The sequence below is a fragment of the Neodiprion lecontei genome, chromosome 1 (assembly GCF_021901455.1).
Source record: "Neodiprion lecontei isolate iyNeoLeco1 chromosome 1, iyNeoLeco1.1, whole genome shotgun sequence".
In the NCBI taxonomy this organism is placed as follows: domain Eukaryota; kingdom Metazoa; phylum Arthropoda; class Insecta; order Hymenoptera; family Diprionidae; genus Neodiprion; species Neodiprion lecontei.
The window spans coordinates 13,973,561-14,000,263 of NC_060260.1; the positions used below are offsets into that span (position 1 = coordinate 13,973,561).

At 36.0% G+C, this 26,703-nt stretch overlaps 2 protein-coding genes and 1 long non-coding RNA gene across 5 annotated transcripts in view; 2 read left to right on the forward strand and 1 right to left on the reverse strand.

Annotated features, from left to right (window-relative positions):
• The window catches only part of LOC107225611 (facilitated trehalose transporter Tret1), a 76,307-nt gene extending 68,794 nt beyond the window's left edge, over positions 1 to 7,513 (reverse strand). The window contains exons 1-2 of one of the 3 annotated variants that reach the window (XM_046731376.1): positions 7,411 to 7,513; positions 2,833 to 2,986 (exon numbers count right to left, since the gene is read on the reverse strand). In XM_046731376.1, coding sequence (XP_046587332.1) covers positions 2,833 to 2,971 — 139 coding nt within the window. In that variant the 5' untranslated portion in view covers positions 2,972 to 2,986; positions 7,411 to 7,513. Of the gene's footprint in view, positions 1 to 2,832; positions 3,044 to 3,665; positions 3,763 to 7,410 lie in introns of those variants that run through there. The other 2 variants (XM_046731353.1, XM_046731348.1) reach the window with 2 other exon arrangements.
• Positions 7,514 to 14,264: 6,751 nt separating this feature from the next.
• Positions 14,265 to 16,231, forward strand: LOC124294953. Its single transcript, XM_046742693.1, has 2 exons — positions 14,265 to 15,796; positions 16,151 to 16,231. Exon 1 carries the CDS (start codon positions 14,349 to 14,351, stop codon positions 15,792 to 15,794), a length of 1,446 nt encoding a protein of 481 aa, XP_046598649.1. The 5' UTR covers positions 14,265 to 14,348; the 3' UTR covers positions 15,795 to 15,796; positions 16,151 to 16,231.
• A 6,619-nt stretch (positions 16,232 to 22,850) lies between these two features.
• Positions 22,851 to 24,988, forward strand: LOC124294934. Its single transcript, XR_006904827.1, has 3 exons — positions 22,851 to 23,005; positions 24,031 to 24,089; positions 24,418 to 24,988. It is a non-coding gene; the product is annotated as an uncharacterized LOC124294934 (long non-coding RNA).
• Positions 24,989 to 26,703: the final 1,715 nt, after the last annotated feature.

Below are 26,703 nucleotides of genomic sequence, written 5' to 3' on the forward strand. Positions count from 1 at the left end.
TGGATTGCTCATTGTAAAAAGCGCGATGATCCCAACACGTCCGGTCAGTTCGCTTGCTTTTCCGAGACAGTCGATTTCATCCAAGCGTTGTTATAAACAAACCATTTGTTTGTTCTATATTCAAAGCATGTTGAATAACGCTTGACGCTTGATACGGCGGACTCATTCAAAGTTCAAGTTTCGAATTCACTTGATGATGCATCCTCTTTATTCTTCTCCGACAATGTATTTGATTATGTATTTGAGACCGTATAAAATCCCACAAGTCAAAGGAAATGACCGATACGAAATGATTCGCCAAGACGATAACGAATGCCCAGGTAACACTACGTCTTCAGAGGTGTATTTTGCGTGGGATTAAACCTCTTTAGCGGCTATAACTAGTAGATAATGGACAAAATGCAGCATTCTAGAGTCTAATGAGGGCTTCACGAGAACTTCGCAAGACGATCGTTGCATCCTGTCGCCCAAGTCTAACGCCTGTTTTGAACCTTCGACTCCTACCGTTGTGAGTATTTCGAGGGTCTGTAGAAGTTTATTTTGTATGTGAATTGAAAACCTCTTTATTGAACAAAATGTTGCATTCTACACTGAGAAGCTAGTTATGTGGATAATTGGTAAAAATATATCAAAGTTTGGTATTATACGTACACACGTACACCTTACACAACAATATCACGCAATACAATACACTTGTCACTTAAACGTAGAGATACGTATTCTACAATCTCGGAAACTTCTACGTGTACTAAGCTTGAAATATTACACCAATTGAATCGGTGCAATTCCACAAATCGCTTAGTGGTAACCTAAATCTATACCTATATAATATCTTATTCATTTCATCATTGAGTGAATTTTTGCGTATTCGGTTTAAAATGAAGGGGTTATTTGAAATACTTCTACGGAGCTGTCTGTAGTGAGGCTAGGCTCTCTAAGCCTTGCACAAGACACAAGAATTTTAGGAATCTTCCTTATATCCGCCTATTCCCAATACGGAGTGGCAGCTTCATGCGTTCTCGGCGAAGATCGTAATCACTTGGAGAGAGATTCGAGAAACATTTTCGTACATACCATCAGAAAAATTAAGTCCTACTGTCTCAATTTCTAATCTCATTTGCAGTTTCACCGTTGGTTGACATTAACCATATCAATTTTTTAAATATACTTCCGAGTTGATAATATTCACTATGCTCGTCATTGACATAATTTTAGCGACAATTTACTAAGAAGCATATCAATTTTTCCTACGCTAAATCTTCCAAAAAAAGAATCAGGATACTGCATATTTAACACACTAATTTTCTGTATTATTTCATTAAGATCTGGTATGCCAGTATCAAATTTCGATATGAGGATACAATCAAAATTTTTATCCCGTTATCTCTAAAATCATAGGATAATATACCAAACTCTGATATATTTTCACCAGTTATTTCCAGAAAAAGTTTCTCAGTGTAAGTTCTAATGAGAGTCTGGCGCGAACTCGCAAAACCCTCGTTGCATCCTGGCACCTAGGGCCATGCTAGCAGTGCAGATCAGCATCAAGAGTATCCTATTATTCCACGGGAGGACGTTTAACCGAGTCGTATATCGTATATTGAATTATAATATACGTGTACACTAAATTCTAGTACAATAATATATTGTTTATTTATATATTGATGTATTTGTTTATTGAATTATTTATTTAGTGAAATATTCATTATTTCATTTGGTTATTTAAGCGGGCAGTAATTTTTTACATATATCTTATCTACAGACATCAAAACATGATGTATAAATCTATCCTTGTACTAACAAATAATATTCATAATTATTATACTAATTATAGCGGAAACAAAAATGGAGTCAGAAAACATTCGTTCATGTAAATTTTCTTCACCACGCTGTTACCGGTATTGATGTTAGCTTACAAGTACTTGCATTTTCCTATTTTCTTAGTGTTGCCATGGTGAAGAATTCTGGCTAGTTACCTCCCTTTTTGGAAAACTTTATATTTTAAAATTGCAGACATACTAGAAGCAATAGAATGCATGTGTAATAATTAATAGGTGAACTTTAATCCTACGTGACTTGGAAGTTAAAAATAGAAGTTAGAGGTTTATCAGTGCTTGAAGAGGTTATCTGGACGCTCCGAGTATTAAACTGGGCCCTACTTTTTGACTATGAAGGACGTGAAAATTCATATTACGAACTTGAAGTTCTAAGTAGGCTCTAAAAATGATGCGTTGGATGCTACGTGTATTGAAATACGCGCTAAATTTCGATTCGAATTATCAGATTCTCCTTTGAAGGTCTCTCTTAGGGTTCATTCGCATGGTGGTTTTGCCTCTCTCTGTTCCGCTAAGCACGCAGCGGAATACAGAAACATCAATAAGTTAGTCGAATATTCGATATTTTATCAGTTACATGCATGCAAGATTCATCATAATCTACACGGAAATTATGTGATTATCATGAAACTTGTAGTAGCAATTTGTATTTTTTAAAGCGCATATCCACCGTTGTCTTTGACCAAACATATTTTTCTCCCGATGTATCTGAGATGATTTGTTTTTGCGGATGACTGTAGGTTACGGTAGTAGGGATGATTCAAGGTCGCGCTAGAGTGGCATACTCGAGAACGGTGTGTGAGCGTTCCAGTTTTTTATATGATATTTTTTAAAGTTCAGGATGTAGTAAAATTCGTAGCTGACGACCAGTAGACGACATTGAGCCAATGTCACATCTGAATAGCGTCACGGGTCTCAAATCTATTTTTCTAGGCTTTCCGATTGTAATAATTTATCTTTAGTATGGTTTAAATATATTTCATATGGAAACACTTACCATCGTCAATGGCATCCGATGATGCTTGAGATTTCGGAGACTTCGATGGAAGGATTTGAATTTTAGGATCTACAACGCCTTGACACTCGGGCAATATTAAAGGCTGCTTGAGTTGTTTGATAACTGTCTTATCCTCCATTGCAGAATACTTTAGCTGAAACATTGAAGGATGATATCGGTGAAACTTCAAATTTTGCTGATTAACATGAAATTCAAACTATAAATGAAGTTTCACAAAACAAGTATTTTTCATCCTGTTTGAATTTCTTATATTCATTAAGTTGCTAAATATTGATTTAGATCATATAAAAAATAAGCATTCAAAATATTTCAAATTTTTATGTGAAATAGCCTGATGCCAGAAATTTCTTTGCGAAGAAAAGCATTATTTAATATTATTTGAAATAATATTTCGGAACTTTTTCAATACAATAATTCCGAATAAGCAGGAGAATACTTATCTTTTGAAACTTGATTGATCGTAAACACTTCGTGTCAGCAAAGAAAAAGTTTGAAATTCTACTCTGCCATGTTATCTCAAGCATGAACATCGAAAAATAATGATTATAGAATGACGAGGAAGCAAGTCGGTGAAAGCAACAAATGAACGGTGGGCTGTCACGCGACACTCACAAGCAGGTTAACATTAATCGTCGTGAGACAAACATTTATTTAATACGAACAGCAAATCTGTGACAAAGTTACATATGTAAAACAGAGTTATGTTAACTAAGGTAGAATACAGAAATAATTCAGATCGAAAAAGACCACAAGTGTAATACGCGTTTCACAAGGTGAAAATAGAAAACTTTCATGAAATCGCATCGACCAACCGCAAGATCTGCAAAAGCCGAAAAGTACGTTAGCTCGGGCAGTTCAGACCGGCGACTAACTGTACACTAGACCGTGTAGCGATCGTTCAGACGTGGAGCACGCCTCGAAGTGAAAGCAGGGCTACCTTGCGGGAAACTATTACTTAACTTCCAGGAGAACATTTGAAGAGATCGACCTCCAGGCCAAACTGGGGCCTTAAGCTGGAATTTTGTTTCTTATGTCACAGTGAAGCGGTGATAGAAGTGATGAGGGTCAATGTCGAGTTAGGTCGTGTACACGCTTACGAACATCTCTTCGGCAGATGTAACATAACTTTAATATTTAATTGGCCGCGGTTTCGACAATAAATCGATGATAATTATTTTTGAAGTATCTAAATACTTATGCTAACACGCCTGAACTTGTTTACTTGCTCTCTGTAAAATGTTTCGCAGTTGTTACTTTGCATTTTTTACTCTGTAGACGTTTCATCACATCAAATTTCAGCTGTCATTGTACATAGGATATGGATGATTTTTCATCACGCAATAGAATAGAATGATAAAGTTTGTCGTTTGTTTCGCTTTTCGGTGATCGAGGCCGTATTAAGTTTAAAGGAAACATAAAAATATGACCTAACTCGAAACCATTGAGCTTTACTCTTCCATCAGTATTCTACCCCAGCTAGTAACGTCTGTGAAAATTCTGCAAGAAAATTATAGCAAGGCATGTCCTCGTTTGCTGTCAAAATTACAATAAACTATTCTGCATTATAAACATTACTTAAAAGCAACAGTCTCGATTTATCATGATCTTAAATAACAACTCTTCTTGTGTAATTGTTGCATTACAATTATTCTCAGTATATAAACATTTGTTGAAAAGCAACAAAAATTTGAAAAAATGGAGTACATAGTTTTTTTCCAAGACACTAGGGTGGTTACAAAAACGTTTTTTTTTTTCACTTTTACCCCTTCAAGTGTTAGTGTTTGTTAAAAAAACGATTGTCCTAAAAGATGAGCTATTTAGCTCAAGTCTACCGGTCGCTATTTTAATTTCCATTTCTCATTCATTTAACATAGGTAAATCTCACTCTACGTCGAAAGTTATAATACTCGTAAACTATTGAATATTTTTTGAATTTATGTGTAGATCCTCGAGGCTGATTTTCCAAGTTTTCCAAACCCTCTATAACAATGCATAGTTATCATCATTAAAACACACATCACAGTAATTTTCTCGCTGATGATATTTACGACAAACAAGAAAATTAGAACACATATTACAATCATCCGAAAACTACCGATTTTTTCATGTTCATTAAATATCGATAGTTTTCAGACGCTTGTAATGTGTGTTCTAGTGAGAACTATTTCAACTTTGCACGGTACAAGTGTTCTGTGATAAAATTTAATGATCATGAATTTTTTATACTTTGTGTCGTGTCAAAAGTGTCCTTTGGTACACTACATTTTCAAAAAAAAAAAACGTCGGATTCGAAATTTGGATCTGTGAAACTTTCAGATATTTTTATTTTTTGATATCCTTATGCTAAAACCGTGAAAGTATCAACGTCCTCGTGTTGAGAAAATAGTACTTATCAAATTTTGCACTGAATTCGAATCGTTTACCGTAAAAATCTCATATACCCATTCATACCTCAGTGAGTCCAGTGTACTTTGCGAGAGCACTACTCCTGGTAGTAATGAAAAAATACGAAACTTCACGGGGTGAAAGGGGGGAAAAATAAGCGAACTCGTGTTTTGACATTAGTGCCAATGGTGAGCCGTTTTCGAGAGAATCTTCATCACAGATTTCAGCATACTTTTTAAGCCGCCTAGTGAGACTCGATGCGTACTAGAGTAAGTAGCGTGACGATTGAGCCGCTGGCCTATAGATTCGGCGACCCAGATCTAAGTACAGGCGACGTGTATTTTTTTATTTTCTTCGAATCTGTCTTCTTTTTCTCTTTAAATATCGTACAGAAATATTTGCCAATTTTTTAAACAGAAATACCGATACCTTGAACGATCTAGGGATATATAATTTGTCAAACAAGAAGCAATATATCGTGGCGAATTGGATTCAAATATGCATTGATTATTTGAGGCAAACCAATTCGCGAGACAATTAAACGCTGAGTTCTAAGACGGATCTCTGAACAAGATTTACCTTAGATCGACGACGAGTTTTCTTCTCTTAAAAAATTCTGCACTTACTGTTTTTCTGAGCGGGATCAAATTGACAATAAATTTTGACGCTCACCTTATTATTTCGGGGTTGGTGGGGGACTCTGCGTGATCGGTGATGACTGGATACAAAACGAACTGCTTATTAGTGTCTATGTTTTCTAATAAATCCCCGTTGAAATATTGAGTGATGGTTAAAAGATTGTTATTTGATCCGACTCACAGTTTAGATTAAACGCAGCAACAAAAAATTTATTCGAAAGTTAGTTGTATTAAAATAATTGAAAACTAATTGTATTTAAAATGAGTTTGTTAAAATTGTTATTGAACGTAGTTTTAGAGATAAGAGAAGTTCTATTATTTAACAACAGACGAACTTGGAATTCAGTTCACAATTTGAGATTTATCCTCTAACGAATATTAATAAAGGAATGCATTGCTTAAAGGATTGTGAAGGATTGTTCCATAAAATTTAACAAGCCAAACTGGCTTGTTGTAAGGTTGTTTCCGAAATGCTTCGTTGAGCTGATTTTTAAAAAATGCCTGGTTCTAGCTGAGCAATACTGCTCTTAGTTAGAGTTTGGTCTTTGATTTGTAAAATCTAACAAGCTTCCTGATTGGTTCTTCCCAATTATAAGAAAGTTGGACTGAGGATGAAATTTCGTAAATGTAGAAAATATTTTGGGCCTTCTTATTCACCCGTTTTACTCCTGTTAGTCCTACTCCTCCTAGTTACACTTATTCCCACTCTTTCCACAAGTACGGTTAGAATGTCATCTTTACTGTATGAATAAGCTCTCTCATTTTAACATTGTACCAATGTTACCCAAAACAGCTACCACTTGATATATGAGAAGGTTTTATTACGCTGCACGTGCGCACCAGACCCTGCATCCTCGTAAATATCATAAGCCAGTTTGTTTTTGCGAATAATATTTGTTCGTATGCATGAGATAAAATCCTCTCTGGTGCACAGGTGCCCATAATTCAAGTAAGAAAAGCTAAGTATAAGAACAACTTGAAATGGAATACGAAATAATATTTTGTTGGAAATACTATGTATCTGCGAAGAGTCACTAAATGATATATTAATCTATGATATCTAATATTTAGGGGTAGCGGGTATTGAGGATGTAATAATATTAAAATAAAATAGTGATAACAATGAGAACAATCGTAATTCTAATAATACAAAATAAAATCTCTTTAACTCGAGTGATAATATTGTCACATCCTCGATACCCACTGTCCCTAAGTATATTCATATTTAATCAACGTCAAAAAAATATGTATATATGATAATAAAAATAATATGACATTCCACAATGGTTTCCAAACGTGATTTTTCCTTTCTACTAATCCAATATTTGAATTTTCATTTATCTGAACTGGGCTTGGCCCCAATTGGTTTAGATAATCGAGGTTCTACTGCATTGTGAAATACGATGCTATTTTTACCTGTGTTTTTACGCATGTACGTTCCAAAATCACTTAGATGTCACCAAATCCAACCAACTGTTGTATAATTGTAGATGCCACATACCTAAGGGCTTTTGGGAAATTCGTGTATACTTACCGCAAAATCTGAACCATAATCGATTTTGTCCCAGAACCTGTGTTGCCTTATTTTCGTTACAGTGGTAGTACCTGGTAGCAGCAGCGGCAGCAGCAGCAGGAGTAGTAGTACTGCGAAAAACCGGTTCCTGATCATTGTAATATCAAATTCTCAAATGTATGAGATAAGTCGATTTTATTACGGATACAGTAGCGTTAATAAATATTTCACGTAAAAATATCGATTTGTTTCCTATAACACATGTACCTTAAATTCGTAGAAATCTAAAGTCTTGATATCGTTACGTCCGTGAATGGGGTTTACTCCCGAGCGGTAGGAATAAACCAGTTTGGCTTCACTTTTACGTACTAGGACAACCTCGGTATGAAGGTTGAATAACGTAGGGTTTGTTGAGATATTAATTATATATTTATTGCGAAGAAGCTGAGATGGCGGTAAGAACGAAGTGTGCTGTATGAAGCTATGTGAGAAGTCTAGATGTGACGTTGTTGAGAGTTAGAATGGGAGTGTCTCTAGAGACGAAAAACGTACGGGTGCAGAAAAGATGTCAAGTTGCTGGAGGAAGGGAATAGAATTAGATGAGTTAGCGCGGTAGTGAGTAGCGTGAGGCTAGGTAGAGATAAGAGGACAGGACAGAGACCATGATATTAATATAAGAACTGTGGGAGAGTTAGCGAGTAGGAAAAATAGAGAGAGGTGGTGCGCCGGACGTAACAATATACACAAAATTGTAATAATTTTCTATGTTTATACGTGCTTATCCATTTTTAACAATTTCACAACTATTATATTGTCTAGCATTTATTGAAATTAATTTATACTACAATTCTTATTTATTTGCCTTTAAAAATTATGAACATTCTTCTTCCTTACTTCTATTCTCTCATTTATACTAATAGTCAAATATGCATTCATCCTTTCATTCAACCATTCGCTCATTCTCTACATACATTATGGACAACAGGTCTATATGGGATTAAAATTTTAAACACAAAACGTCTTTTCCCATCAGCGTCATTATATAAATAAATAATCTTGTAAATAGTATTTACCTTTGTAAAGTGTCTGTTTTAATTACGGATTACTTATCTTCAATCTTCTATCATTGTTCCGCTGCAGGTAGTTACTGGCGACATGCCCGTGGATGTTCCATTGTTTTTCTACATTTATTAAAGATTTTTCTCCCGATAATTTTGACTTCAACGTACTGACGGGAATATAGTAATTGGGAGTTGCACCTACGCCAACTGGTGGCGAAAGATCGAACTAGTGAAGTCGGGTCAGTTGATGGACCAGTGCACGAAGTATAGATACAAGGAGTCTGAACGTAATGTTGAACGAATGGTCGTAATTTAGGGGACAGATTTTTTTGCCGGTAGAGTGCGCCACTTTTTAAGAAGCACTCGTTTAAATTCTTACGCGGGAAGTCTTGTTGCTATTGACACCTCTCTGGAAAAAAATATTCTGAGAAATGTGGAATTAAATACAAAGTTTTAGGATTTACATTTAACTTTTCTCTCCGTAGCACTTTTATTAAAACATTTGACTAGAAAATGCCCCCGCATTATTATGAAATTGTTAATTATTTTTTTTCTTAATTCTTTTTTATGCTCGTCACAGCCAACAAAAATTGATATATTTCTTGTCGTATCGTCATTTATATCAGAGATTGTTGAAGAATCATTATTTAATAGCAAGCTACAATTGTTTTCATTGTCGTCATTAGTATGTGATTTTGGCTCAGCTTTCTTCCTCAAATGAATTTTCTGGTATTCATACACATATACACTACCATCTTTTAAAATCTCTCGATCAGTTTTAATCACATTCTCTGGATTAAAGTGTAATTCGCAAATAAAACTGCTAGCTTTTAATTCTTGTCCCAAAGCTGAGCTCCATTTACTACGCAATTCAACATCCTTAAAAGTAATATATATTTTTATATTTAAGCACATAAATAAAAATATTTTTCAAATATTAGAAAACTACATAAATTTTAGAATTATTTGTTAATAACACAAATTTTCAATATTATTTTGAGGTTACTCACTTTTGGTGCTTTGAATAAAGCTACTTTCTCTACATTCTCACTTGCCTTTCGGCCACTAAGACAACCATGAACAGCACAACACCTACCCATTGTTTTCTTAAAATTAATTTTAAATAGATAAATTTTTATTTTATATTTAATTTAATTAATTTTAACATTCGCGAGCTAGTATATGGTGTATGTTTACGTGTAATAATAATAATAACAACGGTACGTCCTGAGTACTTGCGCAGCCAGTGGCAGAAAAGAGAACTATGATTTAGGTTTATTATTGCGTACATTAATACTATGAAAACCCCGATACCGTTCAGACTCCTTGTATCTATACTCCGTGGACCAGTGGTTACAAAGTAGTCAGAGTACATAGAGTCGTTACTAAAGTTACATGAGTATCGATCAAAAATCTCGGTCTGGGGCAAGTGTGCGCGGGTAAGTGCGCGTTCGCACACTTAGATACCTCCGTTGTTTTATGTGAGAAAGCAATGAAGTCGTTGTAAAAAAAATTGACTAATGATGTTTTTTTTATTTCAGTTTTTGATCGCAATGCCACGTAGCACGAACAATGTACCTTTTATGAAGGAGGTAATTTTGAATGTGATAGCTGCCACAAATAATCCTCGTAAAATTATCAACTAATTTTAAAGTTTCTTTTAAATTTTTAAAATTTCTTTAAGTTCATTCTCAGACATCTGATTTTATGTGATTTTATTGTAATAAGTCGATCTCGCATTATTTATTTATCTAGTCTTCAAAATAATTTGTTGTTAACAAGTCTATAACTATTCAAGAACAATGCGCACACTTACCCTAAATGTGCACACTTACCCGAAGAAATGCGCACACTTGACCCGCTTTGCTTTGAATTTTTTTCATTAACCATTTTTTCTTTTCAATTGTCAAAGTTTTACGTGCTATTACTTAATTTAATTATTAGTTCAATAAATGCTTTATCATATGCATGGGTTCTTTTGTCCTTATTTCTTTTTGTTTAATTTTTACACGAACCTAAATCGTTAAGTGCGCACACTTGACCCGAACGACTCTTCAAATGCATTTTTACACTGAGCTATAATTCAGTGAGTATTTATAATCGAATGTTGTAAAAAAAATTGACAGAATATTTTTACGAGAACAATAAGTGTTAGAAATGTATATTCAAATATTCGCGGCTGACGCTATGTTATTTATATATTCGCGGCCAACGCCACTCACTCCTCCTTCTTCCTTGTACTGTATACATCACCCCCGCATGTATTACATACGTTAAATAAACCAGTTTTATATCCAGCTATAATTATGCAATCATTGCTTATAACTTGACCTGCGCCAACAATAAGTACAATGTTTTTGTCGTTGAATGAAATTTTGGATCATTTGGGTTCTACACGGAAAAGCCGGAATTTCATTGAAGGAGAGCAAATCGTTAATTCTAATCGTTTAATTTATACGGGAATATTAAATGAAAATAATGAACAATGTGAATTACTGTCTTATTGTTTGCAATCATGAAAAACTTGAGGAGACCCTCATGAAATAACTACAGTGATTGCAAAAAATGACAAGGTTATTTCGTCAGTATGTAGTCGTACAGCTGGATTGAGTGAAAGATGCAAACATAGTACTGCAGTATTATTATTATGTACACGGTAGGTTTAAATTATATCATTTATGTTAAATATACTTCGGCAAAATTAATCGCCTCAATTTTTTTCTACTAAACTTACTAATGTATATTTTTATAATTTTAGCAAAAATTGAACTGGATTGAAAATCGTTCCATCAACAGACAGGAAATGTCATAGAAATGTGATGTTTGTTTAGAGCAATGCAATACAAAGCCTTTGAGTGGTCACAGTTGCTTTAATATTAAACAAAATGATCCGGAATTAGACGATGATGTTAAAAAGTCGATCAGAGAAAAACTTTATTCGAAGAAGTTGAAATCCACCTTATCAGAGCATGCGTACGGGCGTATATGATTTACTTTTATAATCCATACAGTTTTTCAATGAAAATCATGATGAAGTACATTCACTTAAAAAAATTTTTTGAATACTTCTTAAAGCAATCAATAAATCAAAATTGTTTAGATTTTTACTTCAATTAATTTTGTAAATATAACAATGAATTACAATTTTCACCTTTATCTCTCTATCTAATAAAAAAGTCCTGTCCCGCGTGAACAAATGAAAAAGAAGACTTTAATAGCAACAGGTAAAAAAGATTATAATAACAATAGTATACGCATGAAGTTGGCGGTGGGGTGAGATGCCAAAAACAAAACAAATAGCATCTAGCAAACAAAACTTCCTTTGACAGCTGTCATCGGCTGTTTATGACAGTCTTGAGGTGAGACTGAGTATCGTTTCAAATATAGTTGATAATTGGTCTACATTTGTGGGTTTTATTACAGGTAATGAGTCAAACGGTGCCGTGATTAGGTCACCTAGTGATTGCAAATCACACATGAATAAAAATGGAATTTACGGGGGAAAAGCAGAATTAGCTGCAGCTGCGGACATTTTTAAGATATGTTTAACCGTGTATCGCGGAGAACAAATTCATCCACACCAAATCGGATCCCAAGATGAAAGACAATTCTCGCTACTCTTCACCAGCGACGAAGACAGTGGACAATTTGATGTCGTGCAGAACCAAAATAAAATTCAGATAGTGAGTAATAAGTATCAAAAGTAACAAGCAAATGATAGTAAATCTAAATATATCACCAAACAGTCAAAAGGACAGCCAGGATTTACGTTGGCAATGGAGAAAGGAGGAGGGAGTTTCAATCAGCAGACAAGGCGATGGAGCCGGTAGATGGTCGGACGTATCACAAAAGAAAAAGGAAAATAAAATTGTAAGTGCGAATAACCAAATAAGCCATAGAATAATATCAAACAAATATTCGTATAAACAGGCAAGAGGACGACCAGGATCTATGTTGACCACAAGAGAAAGAGGTGTTTTGCGGAGTGAACAGCAACGCAAAGTTAGAGAAAAAAATAATATAAAGAAGTTGATTTTAGAGAATAACAGGCAGAGCGGTAACAAAAATAATTCAGCAATGATGAGTGGTAGCCAAAATAATTCAGCGAAGGGTGTCGAAGAATTAGAAGAATCGATTGTGATTATTGATTTGGAAAATAAATCAAGAGGACGACCAACCAATATTATGGATATAGAAGAGAGAAAACTTAGACGACAAGAACAGCAGCGAAAATATAGGGAAGCGAACAAAAAATATCATACTGGCAAACATGTTAGCGTAAGTAATGAAACAGAACTCGAGGGGAGTGAAGAAATATCAAGTCAAGGAGATAGATCGATATCAATGGAGAAGGAACACCAATTTTCAACCAACGAACAAAAGCTTAGATTGATGAAGAAAAGAAAATTAAGCACAGAAGAAATTGAACTGGACAGCAAGAGACAACGAGTAGATGAAACGACAGACGAAAAAAAAGTGTGAGCAAAATTAACGTATCTGAAATTCATGTTTGTGAAGAAATATTAAGTGACAGCGATACGTCGACTTCGACGGAGAAGAAACTGTTCGTATTCAGCCAAACAATAGAAGATAGCAGAGACAGGTTGGAATTAGACAGAAACAGAGAACGAGTGGAAGCAATGAATAGTGAACCAGTACTTTCTAAGCGAACTCGTCTAGAAATCATTGCTGAGCATCGTTACAACGGGGATATTGAAAAAGGCATTTTCAAAACTGTGGAGCAACTAGACATGGGTGAAATGAAAGTAAAATGTAAACATTGCAATGCAGAAGGGTTCAAATATGAGACAGGAAGGGTGGCAAATAATTGCTGTCATGGAGGAAAAATAACATTACCACCATTAACGGAATATCCTGATGTACTTCAACGTCTGCGAGAAGGGAATGACGAAGTATCAAGACACTTCAGACAACATATACGATCATATAATGACGCGTTTGCGTTCGCATCATTCAATTGCACCGTGGCAGATCTGGGGAATCGAGGATCATATGTGATGAAAATAATCGGGGATGTGAGTTACAAAATATCTACAAGTTCAGAGACCGCAAACAATAACCGACCGAGATATGGACAAATTTATTACATCTACGACGCACAAACTCAGCTAGCGCTGAAGGAAAATGACGTAAGAAGAGCAAACCTGTTAGAAATTATTGTTCGACTGATAATAGATATCAATCCTTATGGCCGTCCTCTGGTTTCTCGGGTCGAAAAAATCGATTTTTTTTTTTTCATAAATCACATCTACAACATGTGTAGAAAATGTGTGCCAAAGGATTTTTCGATATTCGAAGTGGTTCACAAGTTACGGCCCTGGAACGGAGCAGGAGCGCACGCCGGGCTGCTCCGAAAGCCGAGCGGCGCTGACCATTGTATTGATATCCCTAAATCTAACTGCTACCTGAACCTTTTGTGAATTAGGCCCGAGTAAAGGGGAGCCGAGACCGTTGACAGACGCTTTCGAATATTGACTAAGACGCCGTGAAGTTTTAGTTCAGTTTTGCTGTGGCAGTTGCGAAGCGTACTATATTTTCTCTTGCGAGTCGCACGTAGCTGATTTTTTGAAAATAATTTTCAAAATGTTCAAGAAAGGAAGTAGAGACGCCCCGGCTCGTTACGATCGACCTAAAAAGCGAAAATTCGCAGGCAACCGACACACTTTTGAACAAGACAAGTCGTTTACATCGGCGTCAGCGACGAAACTTCGTCAAAATAAAAATTTTGAAGTGAACGTTGAACAGACTGTTTTGTATTGTATTTTGAATTTTGTGAGTGTATTTTCAACCATTTTTTCGGCTGTTATTTGTAAAGAGTGCAAAAGTACGGTGACTTTCCATCAACGTGATATACGAGGATTGGGCTTTAAAATTTCTATGGCGTGCAAGTGTGAGAAAGAAAAAGAAATAGATTCATGCCCAAAAATCGGTAAAGCCTACGAAATAAATCGTCGCTTAGTTTTCGTGATGCGTTTGTTGGGAGTCGGTTATGAAGGCTATAGAATTTTCTGTGGACTGATGGATATGGGACAAGGTTTTGCTTTGAACACGTACTATTCCATATTAGAAAATATTCACTCAGCTTCTTCCGCCGTTTTTGATACAGTGTTGTCGATTGCGGTTAATGAAGAAAAGGAAATCCTTCAAGAACAAGGAAAAGCAGAAAATGAATTCACCTTATCTGGAGATGGCACATGGAAAAAAAGAGGATTTTCATCTTTATTCGGAGTTTCAACTTTAATTGCCAAGTACACCGGTAAAGTGGTTGATGCGTGTGTAATGAGTAGTTTTTGTGCTGGATGCAATTTGTGGAAAAATGAAAAAAATAATGATCCAGTTGGATATGCAGGATGGCTCGCTGATCATGAAGAAAATTGTACTCGAAATCATACTGGAAGTTCTGGGAAGATGGAAATAGATGCAGTTGTGAAAATGTTTTCTCGTTCAGTAGATAAACATCAAGTTCAATATACGACATACATAGGAAATGGTGACAGCAAGACATTCAAAGGTATTTTGAATGCAGAACCATATGGAGAAGATGTTGTTGTTGTAAAAAAAGAGTGTGTTGGACACGTTGAAAAGAGGATGGGGACTCGGCTCCGAAATGCAAAAAAATCTAATAAAGGCATTGGTGGGAAAGGTGCAGGAAAACTCACTGATAAATTGATTGGTGAGATGACAAAGTATTATGGATTAGCTATTCGGAGACATCCAGATTCTATCGAGGAAATGAGAAAGGAAATTTGGGCAACATTCTTTCACAAGATTTCCACAGACAGCAATCCACAGCATCAAAATTGTCCTGCAGGCGAATCTAGTTGGTGCAAATGGCGGAGAGCTGAGTTTCTCGGAGAGGCTGAGCAATTCAAACACAATAAACCGCCTCTTTCTGAAGCAGTTCAAAAAGTCATAAAGCCAATTTATGAGGATTTATCCAAAGAAGAATTGTTAAGCAGATGCCTGGGATCGGAAACTCAAAATAATAACGAGTCGCTCAATTCGTTAATCTGGACTTTTGCTCCGAAGCACCTCCATTCTGGGCCAAAAGTGGTTGAAATCGCCACGTTTCTCGCTGTCATAATCTTCAACGAAGGATTCGAAGCTATCCTGAAGACCTTGGAAACCATGGGAGTGAAAATCGGCCCACAAGCTAAAGGATATGTTCAACAGCGTGATAGCTCTCGGATCGACCGTTCAGAAAGGCGCACGAGCGATGTTGTAAAACAGGCCCGAATCGCGAAAAGAGAAGACAGAGCAGCTCTGCGTGACTTCCAAGAAGAAGAGGAAGGCCTATTGTATGGTCCAGGCATAGCAGATTGACGGTGAGATGGAATTTTTAGTATAAATCACATGCGCGAACTTTCAAACGCGTTTTTCTCGAAACACCATTTTTCGAAACGGTAACCACGATATTTCAGAAACTATTGCACCGATCTTGTTCAAATTTATACAGCATCTTTAATATATTATAAGCCAGCGATTGAACTAGGATTATCATGATTGCTTCGATAGTTTTTTTCGTACGAGCGAAAAACTTAAGAAAAAATGAGTAAAAAATAGAATGTAATTTTCAAAAGTGTATAAAAAAGTCAATTTTTGTAATTTAGAATTCACTCTAGTTCAATCGCTAGTCTTGAATATGAAGATTAAAATGCCGTTTGGTTTTTTGATTTCAGATAAGCAGAACAGCCGCAATCTTGGTCACCGTCAAGCACCTCTTTTACTTGATGTCTTCCTGTCGGCCACTATAACTGCTATTCTATTATATATTTTGACTTCGAAAAATTTGTAAAGCTTATTTAAATGTTAATAAAGATTATGCAAAAATAATGAGATTGATTATTTCGATGCTTTGCCCGTAAAAAAATTATTGAAAAAGCCATAAAAAAAACAGCCGAGAAACTAGAGGACGGCCTTATGCAGCAAATTTTAAAACACCGTACGAGCCAAAACACTTACATCCGATTTTCTGAAACAAAGCAGGTTGATTGGTTGAAAATATTTTATGTCTTTGTAATCTTCTTGCCTCTCTGTCATTATTTTTAACTTCAATCGATTCTGTTTTTTATCATTACGAGGCAAATTGCAAGAAGGTACTGCATTTCGTTTGAAACGTCTTTTACCTTTAGAACCTAAATCTGCGTAACAAAATAATGTCTTGAGTTTATTTTAAGAAATAAAAAAATTAACATCAAATAATGTAGCCGCAAAATAAATATAATTACCTGGTAAAAAATAATCAGACTTTTTAAAATGCAATGAACAAACTTGCATGTAATCTGTAATGTCTTTTCCTATTTTTAAAACTCGTTGCCACATTTTTCTACAGTCAATTTCTTCATCAACTCCAAAAGCATTTTTAAGCTTAACAAAATTTTTATTTTGTTTCGGAAAATAATGAAACCGAACATCTGAGTTTTTACAAGATTTACTACTGCACCCATAAACTCAGCAAAATATTTTGCTTTTACTTTCTTTTGGGGAAAATCGCGCTCTCGTAGTATATACGGTATTTTCCATCATGGTATCGAATTTGTTCACTTGATAGAAAAAATACAAAATCAATCATAAGTGCAAATAATACTTGATAAGTTTTAAATAATTAAATACAAGTTCAGTATTTTTTCATTATGCATAAGATGTTCGTGACAGCTAACCCGATTTGAGTAGTTTTAATTTGTACCATCAGACAGCAACACCGTACTTACCATTTACCAAGGCGAAGGCATTGAACGAGATATTAAACTGTTCTAACATCGTGTTTGATTAACGCATTTTCTTTTTCTCTTTTTTTCCGGTGCGTCGTACACCAAGTTTGTTCCCCAGTACCATATGTCTCGGTGAGCCAAATCGAATTGCAACGGAAAAACATCGCGTACCCCCCCCCCTCCCCCCTTCCCCACTCAGCCGCCGTTCTTGTATGGTCAGATTTGGTACTAATCGCTGCTAAGCAACATAAGTTACCTCAGACCAGACGGGCTCATAGTACAAGCTACCGGGTGACATTCTGTATTTCGAAGCGGCTGGAAACGAGGTAAATTTATTAGGCTACCATTATGTTTGTTAACGAATTTCATACTTCTGTCAACTCCGTTATTGATACCGATTGTTCATAGGCCATGGTTTCTTGCGTAAGACTGTCGACCAATATTCTATCGAACTCGTATGAGAATAAACCTCAATAGCGTCACCACGTGTATCTAACATTTTTCAGAAAAATAATGGTTTCTTGACCTCGGTAGTTGTTGAGTAAATATTATTCTTGGATATTGTAACGGACTTTTCGTTCTCGCGGTTTGTGTAGACGGTGATTCGCTCCAATTGCGGAGCCCCTCGCAATTAACAAAAAAGCTTCCGTTAACAATTTTCTTTTATGATTTTTTATTATCTTTATTTTAAACGAAATTTCGGACGTTGGCATAATTCAAGGACAAGTATGGCTAAAATGAGAATCGAAGAAGAGACGCGAATAAATATCAACAAAAAAGAATAAATAAATGTATAAATAAAATGGGGACGGCAGACATCTAGGACGACAACAATTTCATAAAAGTCATACTTATAAAAATTACAAATAAACTAGGACAGGTCAGAACGTAGATAAAACCTATCATATCAGCGTTATTATGGATATTCTCCAGATCCCTAATTCCGTGCGCGGCCAATTCGTATTCCCTCGTCCGTCATTCTTGGTGGGCTTTCCTCCATCGGGAATCCGAATGCATTTACTGTTTCGTCGGTTGTCTTTCTTCGTTCTTGATAATTCTTGATTGCGAGCGCACGCTGCTGACGATCTCCTCGTCCGTCGTCTCCCGCTTCCCGCTCGATCGATTCGAAACCGTCCTCTCTCTTCCACTTCTCGATCGATTCTCCTTGTCGTCTCTCGCTGACACTTCTCGATCACCGCTTAGATGAAAGCCCCCCTCCCTACGGACCTACCTATCCTGAGTTCCGTAGTCTCTCTGGCGGCTAAATTCAACTGTTACAATATGAAGGTTAGTACAAAACAGTTTTTTTGTTAACGTTTCAGTCCGGATAGGGGCCCTCCTCAGAACGATTATATTTAAGGAACATCTGTCACGAACAGAAAATTACGTAATAGAAGTTAGTTATTAAAAATTAATATGTAAGAGGCTTATGTGATAAGCAAGGCTAATTGTGCTGATAAGATTAAAAGAGAATTACCAGATGATGGCACCGAACTTTCAATTTCGAAAAAAAGAAAACACGTAGAACTAATAAATAAACGGTAGAATACACAAAAAAACTAAAAATGTTCTTTTTGAAAAACATAAACTGCGATGCGAAACTCCCAGGAATTCATCTTGGTTAGTAAAATTGAATCAAATCGCAAAAACGACATTTTTGAACCTAGCTCTATTTTGAACATGTGAGTCGTCCAGAGTGTAGTGGAAGGAGAACGAACTCAATCATTCGAAGCAGCACAGACAATAAGCCAACGGGTTAAATACATGTGAGAACATGTTAGGAAGGTAAAATCAAGAGCAAGCTCAGTCGGTAATTAATAGTTATGGTTGATGTATCACAGAGGTGTAAATAGCGCTGGGATGTTCAATATCTTGTCTTCGGTTGACCGCGTTGGGATGTGCAACAATATTGCACATTTCTAACCGCAACCTTTTGTAATAAAAGGATTCAACATCTAAAATGCTGGCTTCAGCATAATTACAAGTATGGTCAAAATCGATTGCGTGTCTAGTCAGCGCTGTATAATTATCATCACGCTCATGGATATTTCGTTTATATTCAATTATTCTTGTATGTAACTGCCTACTTGTTTGACCTATGTTTGACATGTTGCATTGGTTGCAAGGAATTTTGTCGACTACACAAGAGCGCTTATCCAATATGTTGATGACATAATCACTGGAGTTCCTTCTGATAAAGTTGATGAAATGCTATCTGTCTTTAACCAATTCCACTCGCGGTTACAATTCACATCTGAAATAGAGTGCAATTGTCGGATCAGTTTTTTGGATGTACTTATCATTAATGATAACCAACTTATCAAGACTGACCGTTTCCATAAGGTCACCTGGTCACAAAGGTACCTAAATTTTCATTCTCACGATCCCAGATCATACAAGATTCGAACAATCTATTGTTTGGTTGATAGAGCGATCAGATTATCTAGTATTGAATTTGATAACAAGAACTTGTTCTTGATTCATCACGTACTACGCAAGAATGACTATCCAATTGCGCTTCTTAACAAACATATACGCAAGAAATACAATTCCATTTTGTCTGTTGGTAGTTCCAACAACAATAATGACGTATCGGTTGCACATGTTAATCTTAAAAACTTTGTATCTATTCAGTATGTTGCCAGCCTTTTCGAGTCTCTTAACAGAATTTTCTCTAAATATGGTATCCCATTTGTCGCTAAAAATGCACATGATTTATCGTTTGTGTTTGACTCTGGCAAAGATCTGCTTCCCTTGGATAAGCGCTCCTGCGTAGTCTACAAAATTCCTTGCAACCAATGCAACATGTCATACATAGGTCATACAAGTAGGCAGTTACATACGAGAATAATTGAACATAAACGAAATATCCATAAGCATGGTGATAATTATACAGCGTTGACTAGACACGCAATCAATTTTGATCATACTTTTAATTATGCTCAAGCCAGCATTTTAGAAGTTGAACCCTTTTATTACAAAAGGTTGTGGTTAAAAATGTGCTACATTGTTGTATCACGTACGCCGCCTGTATACACATTTATGAATATAGCATTACTTTATTAATGTTTACTTTTAATGTTGACGAGGAAGCGTAATGTTATTTCTGGGAATTACGTTGCGGGAAATGCATGGAAGTGCAAATCGTTCTGATTTGTATTCTCATGTATTTTTAAGGAATAACATTCTCATACAATTATTAAATTTTAACTCTCTTATATTTCTGCTCGTGGCACGACAAAAGCGCAGCGGCGCAGTCGACCATTGCAACGTCAGCGTTCCCGCGCTCGCCGGATCCCGGGTGTAATACATCAAACGCCGGGATGAGGCGAGCGCGAGACATCACGCGCTTCAAGGATGATCTTCGCGAGGCAAGCCTTTGTTTGAAATTTGCAACGTTGACGGAAACCTTGTTCGCTGTCCGACGCTCCAAGGGGTGTCGTACGAGCGAGCGAAGTCAGTCCCGTTAGATACAGAATAAAATCAACATCTACGGAAACCAGGCTCCTTCAGAAGCTATTGCGCGAAGAGTCTATCAGTCTTTTCGCGTCACCGACAAATAGAGCGAATTTCCTCTAATTCTGTACGCGGTCGCTAAAGCATCTCGCGTCGCGATATCAGTCTTCGAAGCTAGATATTAGGTGCTGAAATTTGTGCCACGAACTCATAGAGCCGTGTAGTGTTAATCATATGTGAGAGAGTTGCCATCGCGTGTGTGAGCCATTGTTCGGAGTTGTAGCGAAACCACCGAAGAGTGAGTAATCGAACGAGTGTGAACATTCAGGTTAAGAACATTCTGTAACGCTTGCTTCCTCGTCCCGCATTTTCACTGTTATCTTCACTTGAACTTCGTTAAAGCTTTGGATTCCATAAAAATTTCTAATAATATTAATAACAAAATAAGCACATTTTTCTCCTACCCAATTCCCAGGAACGCCCTGTATAGAACGATCACCTGCTAATTCGCCAAAAAAAATTAAATATAAACCTCTACGCTTCTCGTAGAGGGTTAAGTGGTCGCGTGCGAGACCGCTCCGCACGTGACAAACTAACTGGTGTCAGAAGTGGCACTTCAGGTGATTTTTCCTATGGGAATTGGGATTGAAATTATAATTTTGGAATTTTTACTCATGGTGTATAACAGCCCACACGGCACGAAATATGTCAGAAATATTTCCGAAATGTTACAACATTTCAGATTCATTACATAATTTCAGGAATATTTCTGAAATGTTTCTGAAATATGTCAATTGCAATATAACATTCCCAATATTTCGGAAACCTTTCAGAAATATTTCAAATGCAATATAACATCACTGGTACCTTCGAAACGTTTCAGAAATATTTCAAATGCAATATAACATTTTCGATATTATAAATATATTTCAGAAATATTTCAAATGTAATATAACATTTTCGATATTATAAATATATTTCAGAAATATTTCAAATGCAATATAACATCACTGGTACCTTTAAAACGTTTCAGAAATATTTCAAATGCAATATAACATGTTCGATATTACAAATATATTTCAGAAATATTTCACATGCAATATAACATTCTCGATATTATAAATACATTTCAGAAATATTCCAAGCGCAATATAACATCACCGGTACTTTCGAAACGTTTCAGAAATATTTCAAATGCAATATAACATCACTGGTACCTTCGAAACGTTTCAGAAATATTTCAAATGCAATATAACATTTTTGATATTATAAATATATTTCAGAAATATTTCAAGCGCAATATAACATCACCCGAACTTTCGAAATGTTTCAGTAATATTTCCGTTTATGTGTGTATACATATGTATTTTTCATAAAATTTGTCATTTTTCAAATTTTCCATAATGGACACGTGCATAAAGTTTTTCAATATTTATACCTTTCATAAAGTTATGGATCTTTAATGATTATGCATACTGAGCTACGTCCAGTCAAGAAGACCGAAGTGAAGATTTTTTGACGGAATACGAATTGGGCGTCATAATTCTCATTTGTCTTGTTGAATCTACCAATTTTCTCGAACAACATCTCTTAAGGGACAACACCACTGTGACGGCTTCAAAAAATCGATTTTTTGAAAACCATCTAGAAAAATCTAGAATACATTTAAGAATAGAATGCCGTTGGTCCCAGGTCGAAAAAATAATTATTTTGGGAGATATAGGAGATATGGGAGATGCCAAAGGGACTCGTGAGAACGGGTCCGAAAGTGTGGTCCACACCGAATGCGTGTTTACTTTAAAACCAGTATAACATTGACCAGATACTTCCAAATTCCAATGTTTAGAATATTCAAGTATTGGACGTGGTGGTTTCGAATGCCTTAAACGGATACATATAAATATTCGTTATTTACGTCTGAACTATATAAGAATAAACAAGCAGTGTTTATATTTTAACTAAACAATTCATCAATAATTAACATTCCTTTTTGATTCCTGGGTGACCGGTTTACACTAATTGTAATATTATAATATTTATTCACATTCTTATTCTACGTATATGTTTATTAAAATTACCGTCGTACTTATATTAATTCAAATTAACGCGCCTTATTTATTCGCGTTTTATCCGCGAGGAAGCGCTGAAAAACCCTAAAAATATGGCATCACGTCGCATACTCGAGCGCGAGTGTCGAGCGTCGCGCGCCAATTTTTCGCGCATCACCGTCGCGCAGCGTCGTGCACTCTTCCATCCTTCATTCTCGAGCTTTCTTGTTCTTTCGCACCGCGTTTCACAGGTCGTTAGATACCACGGATCTCTTGAGAAAATTACAGAAACCCACGTGGCAAGAAAAGTGGATATTTGGTAAGTAAATGTTTAATTTCCAATAAATGTGTAGAGAATTAGACCAAAAAATATCCTTAGCTACTTGGCATAATTACATATTTACGTGCATATTTGCTATGTACGCGGTTCTGCAGTTTGCTTGCTAAATCGGCTATCCTTGGCCACCACGTGTTGAATGGTATGCAATTGAAATACCGGCTTATGTGTGAACAGAAAGTACTATACTGCTTATAATTTTTTGTCAAGCTGTGAATTAAATAAAATAATTACGATCGTTGACTTCCCAACTATGAAACATCTATAATATTAAATCTTTTTATAGTTTACTCAACAAGGTTATTTCCTAACCGCAGTTGACCTCTCACGAGTGAGTACTCGTTTGATTTTCCCCCTTGATGGAAAATCACACGATACGGCATAATTGCCTTATGCAGTATTAAATTATGCATATTCCGATATTCGTATAGTGTCGCGATTTATTAATAAAGGCTAATTTTAATTTATACTAAATTGTTGATCAATTGAAACTTGAAGATACGCCGAACGTTATCAAACTTCGGTTTACTTTTCACTAGTTAATTACTGATTGAGGCCTGTATATTCAAAACTGTACGTTTTTAACATTTTAACTATAATTATTATAGGATATTATTATGCATTATAATTATTTTTCACGCTATACATATAGACGGGCCCTAATGAAACACTTAGTGTATCTCGCTGGCCCAAATAGAACAAGGCTATTTCATAAAAAGCTGTATAAGGCATGTACAGAGCTCTGTATATACGTCCTATGTCAGCTTCAGTTTTATGCACATTCCTATCATTGTTGATTATAAAATAGCAGAATATACCCTCACAAAACATTCTGCTTATACGTTATTTCAATCTGGCGTATACCACCTTGAGCCTCGTGTAATCTAGCTTTAGTTAGAAAGATATCAGACTAGGTGGAGACCGCCGATCAGTAATTACATGTTATTTGCTTTGAATCACACTCATGTATTTACAACTAAATCTTGAAACATCTGTAATAATTGCAGGAAAAGGTTGAGCAGCTGACAGTCAACTGTGTATTCGAAATATACAACATACGTTTTAGGTAAGACTATTACTAACCAATCATTTAGTTTATGTTTGATCAAATGATTGGGTAACCAGCTACCATTCGATTGGCAATCACACTAATCTAATATCAATAGTGGCATGACGTCCATATTTTCAGTGTATATTTTATGTTAAACAACTTAACTTTGCAGTCAACTGTATAGTAGACCCTGACAAACATTAGTTCTCAGACTGTATTCAGAATAAACTTTTATTTTCCTGCACATCAAATGAGAAATTATTGACTGACCTTTTGTTATTCAAAGTTTTATGTTTGCAACATTGAATATTATACTTGTATTATTTATGATATTTGATTTCAGAAAATGACACGTAAAAGAAAAAGTATCGACTGCTATTCAGATAGACATAAACGTCGACTCGTTGAACAACAAACTAAATTAAGTATTATTAGAATGAAGCACGTTAAGCACGTAAAGTACGAAATGTAAAGTCGTGAACCAAACGCTTTTTTTAAAATATACATGAAAATAAGTATAGTTTTTTCTCGGTTTAAACTTATTATTATAATATTATAATAATTAAATTATTTTTAAATCAATAATGCATATGAAAATATAGGTTATAATAATTAAGCTGATACAGGGCAGTCTTTTGCTATACACCATATTTACTAGTATAGTAGTAATTATACATAGTAACATGTACTACGTGTATTACGTAACATTTCTTTGTAAATATTGTGCAGAGCAAAAGACTGCCCTATATCAGCTTAATTATTATAGCCTATATTTTCATATGCATTATTGTTTCCAAAATAATATAATTATAATAATATAACGATAAGTTTATATTGAGAAGAAGACTATACTTACTTTCATGTATATTTCAAAAGAAGCCTTCGATTCACGACTTAATATGGACATGACTCTGTACGATTTTATAATGTATTTGAAAATAAATAACTTTGTAAGATACCTATATAATTAATCATTTTACTCAGATTCAGGACTTTCTTTATTACCTGAAAGATTTTTGAAATGTATTGTGGAATATATCAGAAATATTTTCACTATATCTTTCGGAAATGTTTCAGCAATATATCAGTCACCATTTTCAGATATATCGCTGAAAAATTTCTGAAATATATCGCGGAAATATTTCTGACATATTACCGAAATGTTTCTGACATATTTTTGACATATGTCAGCTATAAAACGTTAGTTATATATGCGGACATGGACATATTTCTGACATATTTCTGAAATGTTGCAATGGAATATAACATGTTTCTGATAAGACATTTCTGAAACATTTCTGAAATATATCGCGGAAATATTTCTGACATATTACCGTAATGTTCCTGACATATTTCTGACATATGTCAGCTATAAAACGTTAGTTATATATGCGGACATGGACATATCTCTGACATATTTCTGAAATGTTGCAATGGAATATAACATGTTTCTGATAAGACATTTCTGAAACATTTCTGAAACATATTGTGCTGTGTGGGAGGGAGCTGAACCACAGGTAACAGGATATCCTATCCTTGTCGATCTCCCTTCCCCAGGACTTGTCAATGGACACGGTCTCTTTTCTGATTGACGTGTCCGAGCCATTTGATTAATATTAGACGTGGTCTATAATAGCGTGGGAATATTGCCGTTTCCAATTGCCGTCGTTTCCTGTAGGGTTCGCCTATTTGGAGATAGACGACATTTTGAGTATCGACGTAATCATCAGGCAACGCGAGTTTTAGTGAATCCGGTTTTGAATATCGCTCGAAGGATTTAACGTTCAAAAGTGCCTGACCACGCGCCGGCCAATGTGGCCGCCGATGTGACGGCCGAATTGGTCGCTAGCGTCACTACGATGGTCGAAAATTTAGCTATTCAAAATAATTCCACAAACATTCCCGAGTTTGACGGGAAAATATGCCGTTGAGGGACCTTTTGCAGGATATACAAAACGCGTCCACGTTCGTGCCGGCCGCGGCAGAACCACAGTATACATATAAGCGCGACAATATCGCGATTACGCGGCGACGCGCGAAATTGCGTTTATGACGAAAGAGTTGAGACCGTGGCCGGGTTGGTGAAATTGCTAAAGAATCGTCTCGCCCGCGGAAAAACTTACGAGTACTATACGGAGGCACTTTCGACGATTCGAATGAAGCGCGATCAATCCGTTGGGCAATTTTACGATAAAGTGCGAATTTTGCTTAGAGGGGGAAGAAGCGCGTTCAAATCTCATTTTGGCGTCAATCCACCAGAGTTGAATCGGGACCCGCTACATCACATCGCGTTGAGTTCATTTATAAACTGTTTGCCTTCCCACATTGGAGCCGCGGTAGATTTGCGTGAGCCAGAAACTCTCGCATCAGCTTTTAAAATCGCAGAAAAACTCGCGCTTTGAGACAGCCGACGGAAAGTAAATGAAACGAGTAGGGTGAGTCGGCACATGTTCTTTACACTCGCTACGACTCTCGATCTCCGTCGCCGACGGCCTGGGAAAATAGACAATCGTCTACATACCGAAGCCGGTCGCCACAACCGGCTCTCGGAATTTTAAAACCCGCGCGGACGCCCGATAACCGCGAGGGTAGCCCGGGAACGTCATATTCTCGACCGGCAACAGCTTGC

Excerpts from the sequence above, each read along its gene's own strand:
- LOC124294953 (XM_046742693.1), top strand. The coding sequence starts at position 14,349 with ATGGCGTGCAAGTGTGAGAAAGAAAAAGAAATAGATTCATGCCCAAAA.